The sequence below is a fragment of the Papio anubis genome, chromosome 1 (assembly GCF_008728515.1).
Source record: "Papio anubis isolate 15944 chromosome 1, Panubis1.0, whole genome shotgun sequence".
In the NCBI taxonomy this organism is placed as follows: Eukaryota; Metazoa; Chordata; class Mammalia; order Primates; family Cercopithecidae; genus Papio; species Papio anubis.
In genome coordinates this window covers 132,795,743-132,805,754 of record NC_044976.1, presented here as the reverse complement: position 1 = coordinate 132,805,754, position 10,012 = coordinate 132,795,743, and the positions used below count along the sequence as shown (strand labels likewise).

The following is a 10,012-nucleotide window of genomic DNA, read 5'->3' as shown; positions in this document are numbered from 1 at the left end:
TAAAAAAAAAAAAGAAAATTCAAATGAAGAATGGCTTTAACAACTAGGTAATGAACATTTTCAAAAATCTAAATAGATTAAATCTGTGATTCCAAGAGTTTATCAAAAGCAGCTTTCACTCTCCTTTAAATAAGTGAAAACCTCTCAAAATAACAACTTTCCTCTCACTGATACTTTTTTCATACCATCTTAAACCTGGATACTTCTCTCTGGAAAAGACTTCTCCTGTCTCTTCTGTATCTTCCACTTCGTTTTGACCACTGGGGCTAATATTGAGTCAGATCATGTTAGCCCTTCTTTCCAAATCTTCCAGTATCTTGCCCTAGTTGCAAGTAAAAGCCAATATAATCTCAATACTCTATCAAGCTCACTCTACTTAGTATGCCCCCTACAACTCCCTAATCTCTCTGATCTAATCTCCTACTAGTCTTCTTTCTCACTCTGCTATAGCCACAGGCCTCCTCAAATCTGCCAGGAATACTCAGGATCTTGCTGTTCCTTTTGCCTAAAATTCTCTTCCTCGCTTCCCTCAAATCTTGACTCTCATAACCTTCTCAGTATGTCCTTCCCTACTAACCCATTTAAAAGTGCAACCCACCCTACCTATCCTAGCACTCCTCAAGGTTCTTCCTTAATCTGTTTTTCTCCCTAGCATTTATCATCACATTTAAAAAAATCTGATTTGACCACTTTTATGATGGGTACCTAGAACATAATAAATGCTCAATAAATATCAGTTAAATGACTAAACAGCAAGGACAGAATTATACATATTAGTATTCAGTATGTGATACTAAATGTAAAACTATTATCACTAGTTTGGCAATAACTTTTCATTAGGACTAGAATAAAATTGTGTTCATATTTTTGTTTTCATATTTTTTCAGTTGTCAGGAATGTTCATAATACTAAGCTATTAAGATAAAATAATAGCTGGGCGCAGTGGCTCATCCCTTTAGTCCCAGCACTTAGGAAGGCTGAATCGGGGTGGATCTCTTGAATTCATGTGTTCAAGACCACCCTGGGCAACATGGCAAAACCTCGTCTCTATAAAAAATACAAAAAATTAGCTAGGTGTGGTGGCGCACGTGCCTGTAGTTCCAGCTACTCAGGAGGCTGAGGCAGAAGGATCACTTGAGCCTGGAAGGCAGAGTTTGCAGACAGCTGAGATCGCACCACTGCACTCCAGCCTGGGAAACAGAGTGACACCCTGTCTCACACACGCACAAAAAAAGATAAAATAATCCACAACCAGAGATGACTGCACCCCCTAGACAACAGACATCTGGCAGTGTCTAGACATTTTTGTTGTCCAAAGTGGGTAGAAATGAGGAATGCTGTTAAACGTTCTATAATGTAGAGAACAGCTACTCCAACAAAAGAATTATCAGGCTCAATGTCAATAATATCAAGAACGAGAAACCTGAAGATAGAGCAAACTAAAATTCTCTCAAAAAATAAAAATCCTACAAATAAATATTTTCTTATATTCTTTGTCATATAATTTAATTTGGAATTAGAGTTTCTAAAGAAAATGGGTGATAACAAGTTTTAGCCCACATTTTACAGATGAAGAAACTGGGGATCATCACAAAGCTAATCATACTGAGGCTAGAACTCAGGTTCAAGAATTCTCAGTCCAGCACACTTTCCTTCTTTAAACTATCACTGATAGTTTCTATTACAATTAGAACTTAACCTAACTGGCTTTCTAACTCTACTTAATTAGAACAAAATTAGACTAAAACATTTCTCTAGCTGAACCTGACATAAAGCATGATTTAGCAGTTGGTGTTATTGTTTTTTTTTTTTTTGAGATGGAGTCTCGCTCTGTCACCCAGAATGGAGTGCAATAAAGCAATCTCGGCTCGCTGCAGCTCCGCCTCCCAGGTTCAAGCAAATCTCCTGCCCAGCCCCCCAAAGAGCTGGGATTATAGGCGCCCACCACCACGCCTGGCTAATTTTTGTATTTTTGGTAGAGACAGGATTTCACCATGTGAGACGGGGTTTCACCATGTTGGCCGGGGTGGTCTCAAACTCCTGACCTCAGGTGATATACCCACCTCAGCCTCCCAAAGTGCTAGGATTACATGCATGAGCCACCTCCCCTGGCCTGGTGTTACTGTTTACAGTGGCTCAAAAGTAGTTTTTGTTTTTTTTTTTGAGACAGAGTCCCACACTGTCGCCCAGGCTGAAGTGCAGTGGTATGATCTCTGCTCACTGCAACCTCCGCCTCCCAGGTTCAAGCAATTCTCTGCCTCAGCCTCCCGAGTAGCTGGGATTAGAGGCATGCGCCACCAAGCCGGGCTAATTTTTTGTATTTTTAGTAGAGACAGAGTTTCATCATGTTGGCCACGCTGGTCTCAAACTCCTGATCTCGTGATCCACCTGCCTCGGCCTCCCAAAGTGCTGGGATTATAGGCGTGAGCCACCGCACCGGCCAAAAGTAGTATTTTTTTGAGGCGAAGTCTCACTCATTTCTCCCAGCCCAGGCTGGAGTGCAGTGGCAGGATCTTGGCTCACTGCAACCTCTGCCTCCTGGGTTCAAGTGATTCTCCTGCCTCAGCCTCCCAAGTAGCTAGGATTACAGGTGTGTGCCACCACGCCTGGCTAACTTGTATTTTCAGTAGAGACAGGGCTTCACCATCTCTGAACTCCTGACCTCAAGTAATGCACCCACCTCAGCCTCCCAAAGTGCTGGGATTACAGGCGTGAGCCACCACACCCAGCCAATATTTAAAAAGAAAAAAAAAAAATTTAAGTGCTAAAAAAATGCAAGCATATTATAGAACTTTTAGAATAAGTAAAAAGTACAAGTCAGAATATATGAATCATTAAAATGCAAAACTCATAATCCTTAGCAAAATTTTGTTGTACATCTTCCTACAGAACTAAAACATTTAACACAGAATTTTAATAACCTCTGAGTAATTCTGCAATTATGAAAATATTCACTTACTTGTCCTCTGCCAGGATTTTCCTTTGGAACAAGTAGAGATACCACTGGTCCATATTTTTGACACTCCTCTTTTACATCTTCTACAACATCTGATTATTAAAACATATAACAGTAACTGCTCTGATATAATAAACAAGTATTCAACATTTTAAATTTTTTAATCATCAAAGAATTCAGGAATACATAACTAGTAATGAGGTCATTTTATGTCTTGAATAGTTGACATTCAAATGATTCAAAATTTTAAATAATAGTCTGCCACCTTCTACTCTCCCTGAAGGCAACACATAATGATCAGTTTCTTTTTTTTTTTTTAGACAGTCTCGCTCTGTCGCCCAGGCTGGAGAGCAGTAGCGCGATCTCAGCTCACTGCAACCTCCGCTTCTCAGGTTCAAGCGATTCTTCTGCCTCAGCCTCCCCCGTAGCTGGGACTACAGGCGGGTGCCACCACACCAGGCTAATTTTTGTATTTTTAGTAGAGACAGGGTTTCACCATATTGACCAGGCTCTTTTCGAACTCCTGGTCTCGCGATCCGCCCACCTCAGCCTCCCAAAGTGCTGGGAGGCCACCGTGTCCAGCCAATTTCTTCTGTATTCTGCCATAATTATTATAAACTTATATACAAGCAAATATGAAATTATAAAAGCAAATACCTTGCTTTTTATATTAAATATGTCCTTTAAGATAAAATTATCACATAAAATTTTCTCATTTGTTTTTATGGTTACGAAATATTTTATTCTACGAATGTTCAATATATTATCTAATATGTCCAGTACTGATTAGACAACTTCCAAACTTTTACCATTAAACTCCCCCCAGGCATATCTCATTTCATTTGTGTATTTCTTTCTTTCTTTTTTTTTGTTTTTTTTTTTGAAACAGTCTTGCTCTGTTGCCCAGGCTGGAGTGTAGTGGCACAATGTCGGCTCACTGCAACCTCCACCTCCAGTTCAAGCGATTCTCCTGCCTCAGCCTCTCAAGTAGCTTGGATTACAGACGTGTGCCACCACGCCCAGCTAATCTTTGCATTTTTAGTAGAGACAGGGTTTCACCATGTTGGTCAGGCTGGTCTCAAACTCCTGACCTCAGGTGATCTACCTGCCTTGGCCTCCCAAAGTGTTGGGATTACAGGCATGAGCCACCATGCCCGGCCTCACTTGTGTATTTCTAAGTTGACACTCTAGAAACAGAAATGCTGGGTCAAAATTGACATAAATTTGTAATTTTTCCAATTTGCTTTCCATAAAAGTTTACCAATGTAAACTTTCTCTAGCAAGGTACAAAAATGTCTGTTTCCTTATACCCTTACCCACAAGAAGATAATCAAATGTTTCATCACTGTCAATGTGGTTGATGGGTAACAAAGATATTGCAGTTTGGCTCTAATGAGCATTTCCATAATAATAATGAATAAAAGCATATGTGTAAAAGACTTGTCTACTTTCTTTTCCATAAACTGTAGTAAGAGCTATAAATACTTTTTCTTTAAAGTATCCTTTGTCTTTTAATCTTTCTTACGAGTTATTTTTGTCAGGATTGATTTTGTTCAATGCTTATTATACTGGTTCTGAGTTTTTTGCCATATTCAAAAAAGGCCTTTCCAACTTCAGGAATATTAAAAAACAAAATTATACAATGTCTTTTTATATTAAAAAATTATCTCCTTCCCACCTGCCCTATTTCCTTCTCTCATCCCTTTCTTTTCCCTCCTTCCCTATTTCATTCCCTTGTTTTAGTATTTTAATCTTTACTTGATTTGAAATTTAATTTGGTCTATAATGTAAGGTTTAACTTCCTTCCCTGCCTCTATCAAGATTACAAGACAGCTGTTCCAACACATACCATAATTTCTAGCTAAGAAACTTGTTATTTCATGACCCTGTTCATCAAAAGTAACAAAGGTATTTAATGGTACCATATATTGTCTGTTGCACTTTAGTTCACTTCAGATTCTTAAACACTAAGATTGAATAGCAACATTTAAACAAAATGTAAAGACTCAGTGTATTTCAAAGCAGAAAAAAAGTCACAGCAAGATAGAAGAGTTATATGGTAGTCTAAAGGTTTATTCAAAAAAAGGCCAAGCTTCAGTTTTAAAGACATCAAAATTATTTGGAGTAGACAGAATGAGGTGATGAAGACAACAGGTCTTCACAAAGATGAAGACTAAAAGGACGTAAGTAGTATTTTGAACTGATCCCAGGAAATTCAGTCATTATACCTTCATGACCTGAAACAATTTTGAGGGCAAGACTTTCTTTCAGATAGACAACATGAAAACTCAAGACTCTTAAAATGGTCACAGACTCAAAGAAATTACAGTTCTCTCACTACTCTGTCGGGACATGAAACCTCCGCCTCCTGGGTTCAAGCGATTCTCCTACCTCAGCCTCCCAAGCAGCTGGGATTACAGGCATGTGCCGCCACGCCGAGCTAATTTTTGTAAGTCTACACTCTTAATCGCTACATAAAATTGTCTCTCTAGTAGTAGTAACAATAGGTCGATGCAAATGCTTCATAGCTGTTGTCTTTGGTCTAAGTTTGGCCCTGCTTTAGCCTACTCCCTCTCTGTTTCCAAAATGTCCCTACTAAAATACAAGTTTGACTATGTCATTCTCCCATTTAAAACTATTTAATAAACTCTTTACTGCATTCAACAAAGAATAGATAGGTATTGAATACTTACCATAAGTTATTCTATACCTGATGCAAAGTTCTTCACGTATCTGTATTTTGGTGTTACCATCTCTAGGATAAAATCCAAATTCTTAAACATAGCAAACTGGTCTGTACTCTGACTACCTCATTAGCTTTAACTGATTGCTCCCCAACAAATATCTTAAGATACAGTCATACTAATTTGCTGTTTTCTGACACTTTCATCTCTGTTTGTGCCACTTACTTCCTAATCCCTCAACTTTTAGCCAAGCAACTCCAAATTACTGAGCTCAGATATAACATCTGTAGAGAAGCATTCACCAGTTACTAAGACTGGGTTAAGTACTTGTCCTTTCTGCCATTGCATAGTACCCTATCTTCAGATTATCACAACTATAATTGTTTATGTAGCTGTCTTCCCTACTATACTAAAGATGGGAAGTAATCCCATAGTAAATATTCAGTTAATATGTCTTAAATGAATAAATGCTAAAAGCAAAAAAGAGAACTAAAATGGAGAAACACAAGCATAGGGAAAGGCTAGAAGAGACAGATCAGACAGATAGAAGCTGTTGGGAAGTTAATCTTCTTCATTAACTGGGTAAAGATGAAACGTGAAAGAGTCAAAAGGACATTATGAATATAAAAGTGAGAGGGCTGGGCGCAGTGGCTACACCTGTAATCCCAGCACTTTGAGAGGCTGAGGCTGGTGGATCACCTGAGGCCACGAGTTCGAGACCAGCTGATCAACATGGTGAAACCCCATCCCTACTAAAAATACAAAATTAGCCGGGCCTGGTGGCACATGCTTGTAATCTCAGCTACTTGGGGGGCTGAGGCTTAAATCCAGGAGGCAGAGGTTGCAGTGAGTTGAGATCGTGCCACTGCACTCCAGCCTGGGCAACGAGTGAAACTCTGCCTCAAAAAAAAAAAAAGTGAGAGTATATTAGAGATCATATTGTTCAATATTCTCATTAGATAAACTGGAAAATATGAAAATGTTATAGACATGTTTATTCCAGACTTATTTAAGAAAGACACATTATAATTTAGAAAACACTAACCTTCATATTCCTCTTCATTCTCAAGATAATCATCATCCAGCACATTCAGCAGTCTTAGCACTGGAGTGGGAAGCATGACCAGATCTTCAATATGAGGGGCTGTTAAAATTCATCATAATATGGTTAAATGTAAATCCGCCCAAATAAGTTGAACACCAGATAAAGGAACTTGGGAATATAAATTAGTGCGGATGTCTTGAATGACTGTCAAATGACCAGGAAAAAAATAAAAGAATATACAACTTACCAAAAGGAATGCTAAAGAATGGGCTGCACAATGCCATTTCAGCAGGAATTCTTCTGCTTGGATCATCATGAAGCATGCTAAAACACAAAAAATAGGTGCCTTATCATTTCTGCTGAATCTTTTGAAAATGCAACCATTAAAGAAAGTAAGAATGTCTAAATGTTCATGACAGCATTAATTATAGTAGCATGATTTATTGAATCATTCACCTATAAAGAATACAAATGCTATTTATTAGTAAATGGTTTAGCAATTCATGATACATACCTATGACATTATACTGTGATTTAAAATAACACTTTTGATTAATAAATGAAATACTGCAAAGTGATTCACACTCTGTAACAGTGAGTGGAAAAAAACCCACAGATTTAGGGTAACACAATTTTAAAAAAAGACAGTGGTGGGATGATTGTTGAATTTCATCAAATTTCTCTAATAATAAAGCAACTAGATAGCAAAACCAAAAACCCATGGACAATATCTATAACAAAAACCATAGGGACACCCTAAATAGCCAAAGCAATCTTGAGAAAAAAGAACAAAGCTGGAAGCATTATACTACCTGACTTCAAAAAAATACTACAAAGCTACAGTAACCAAAACAGCATGGTATTGATATGAAAACAGATACACAGACTGATGAAACAGAACAGAGAGCCCAGGGGAAAAAAATATTTACAACCAACTGATTTTCAACAAAGATGCCAAGAATACACAATGGGGAAAGGACAGTATTTTCAATAAACGGTGCTGGGAAAAACTGGATATTAACACACCAAAGAATAAAATTAAACCCTTATCTCTCAACTACACAAAAATCAACTCAAAATAGATGAACAATTTACATGTAAGACCCAAAACTACTAGAAGAAAACAGGAGAAAAGCTGCACAACATTGTTCTTGGCATTGAATTTTTTAATATAACTTCAACAGCACAAGCAACAAAAGCAAAAACAGACAAATGGGATTACATCAAACTAAAAACCTTCTGCACAGCCAAGGAAACAATGAACAGGGTGAAGAGACAACTTACAGAATAGGAGAAAATATTTACAAACTATACATCAGCTAGGGGAGTAAAATACAAAATATATAAAGAACTCAATTTGGCTGGGTGTGGTAGCTCACATCTGTAGTCGCAGAACTTTGGGAGGCAGAGGTGACAGGACCACATGAGCCCAGGAGTCCAAGACCAGCCTGGGCAACATGGCAAGATCATCTCCCTACAAAAAATTTTAAAAATTAGCTGGTATGGTGGCATGTACCTATAGCTCCAGGATCACTTGAGCCTATGAATTCAAGGCTGCAGTGAGCCATGTTTACACCACAGCACTACAGCCTGGGCAACAGAATGAGACCCTGTCTCAAAAAAAAAAAAAAAAAAAAGAAAAAAGAAAAAAAAGAGCTCAAACAACTTAACAGCAAGGAAACAAATAGCCCAATTAAAACATGGGCAAAAGACCTGAACAAACATTTCTCAAAAGAACACATACAGATGACCAACAATATATGAGAAATGCTCAGTATCACTAATCATCAGGAAAATGAAAAAACAAAACCACAATGAGGTATCACCTCGTATCTACTACAATAGCTATTATCAAACAGACAAAAGACATAAAGAAAAGGGAATCCACACACATTGTTGGTGGGAATATAAATTAGTAAAGCCATTATGGAAAGCACCATGGAGGCCTCTTAAAAATTTTTTAAAAACAGAACTACCAGCAGTCCCACTACTGGGTATACATCCAAAGGAAATGAAACCAGTGTGATTAAGAGATACCTGTATGTCCAAGTTTGTTGCAGCACTATTCACAATAGACAACATATGGAATCAACCTAAGTATCTATTAACAGATAAGTGTTCATTTCTTGTATGTTAGCTTAAAAGAAATAAAAATAAAAAAACAGATGTGTAAAAAGTGAAAAAAAAAAAAAGAAGAGCAAGATGGCCGAATAGGAACAGCTCCAGTCTCCAACTCCCAGCGCCAGCGACACAGAAGACCGGTGATTTCTGCATTTTCAACTGAGGTACTGGGTTCATCTCACTGGGGAGTGTCGGACGATCGGTGCTGGTCAGCTGCTGCAGCCCGACCAGCAAGAGCTGAAGCAGGGCGAGGCATCGCCTCACCTGGAAGCGCAAGGGGGAAGGGAATCCCTTTTCCTAGCCAGGGGAACTGAGACACACAACACCTGGAAAATCGGGTAACTCCCACCCCAATATCGCGCTTTAAGCAAACAGGCACACCAGGAGATCATATCCCACACTTGGCGGGAGGTCCCATACAGGCCTCCCTCATTGCTAACACAACAGTCTGTGATCTACCCGGCAAGGCATGAGGCTGGGGGAGGAAGCCCGCCATTGCTGAGGCTTAAGTAGCTAAACAAAGCTGCTGGGAAGCAACTGGGTGGAGCTGCAGCATCAACAGCCTGCTGTCTCTGTAGACTCCACCTCTGGGGACAGGGCACAGCCTGGCAACTGGCAACAACAACAACAAAGCAGCAGAAACCTCTGCAGGCGCTTAAGCTTGACTCTGTGGCAGCTTTGAAGAGAGAGCAGGTGAATCTCCCAACAGGAGGCTGAGATCTGAGAGCGGACAGACTGCCTGCTCAAGTGGGTCCCTGACCCTGAGTAGCCCTAACTGGGAGACATCCCCCACTGAGACGATCTGACACCCACACACCTCACAGGGTGGTACCCCTGAGAGAGCTTCAAAAGCAAAGAATCAGGCAAATTTTTCGCTATTCAGAAATATTCTATCTTCTGCAGCCTCTGCTGCGTGCAGAGCAAACAGAGACAGGTGGACCTCAAGCAATCTCCAACAGACCTACAGCTGAGGTCCCTGGCTGTTAGAGGAAAACTATCAAACAGGAAGGACACCTACCTAAAACCCCATCAATACATCACATCATCAAAGACCAGAGCAGATAAAACCACAAAGATGGGAAAAGCAGGGCAGAAAGCTGGAAATTCAAAAATAAGAGCACATCTCTGACAGGGCGCCAGCTCATGCATGCTCTTGGATCAAGCTGGGCCGAATGACTTTTGTGAGATGAGAGAAGGCTTCAGTCC

The 10,012-nt window shown here is 39.5% G+C and overlaps 1 protein-coding gene across 3 annotated transcripts in view; it reads right to left on the bottom strand.

The window, feature by feature from the left end:
- The window catches only part of UHMK1 (U2AF homology motif kinase 1), a 37,048-nt gene that overhangs the window by 8,498 nt on the left and 18,538 nt on the right, over positions 1 to 10,012 (bottom strand). For 2 of the 3 annotated variants that reach the window (XM_021926277.2, XM_003892989.5), the window contains 3 exons: positions 6,933 to 7,009; positions 6,686 to 6,784; positions 2,960 to 3,048 (listed from right to left, as the gene is read on the bottom strand). In XM_021926277.2, the coding sequence (XP_021781969.1) occupies positions 2,960 to 3,048; positions 6,686 to 6,784; positions 6,933 to 7,009 (265 nt within the window). The remainder of the gene's footprint in view (positions 1 to 2,959; positions 3,049 to 6,685; positions 6,785 to 6,932; positions 7,010 to 10,012) is intronic. The other variant, XM_021926285.2, reaches the window with a different exon arrangement.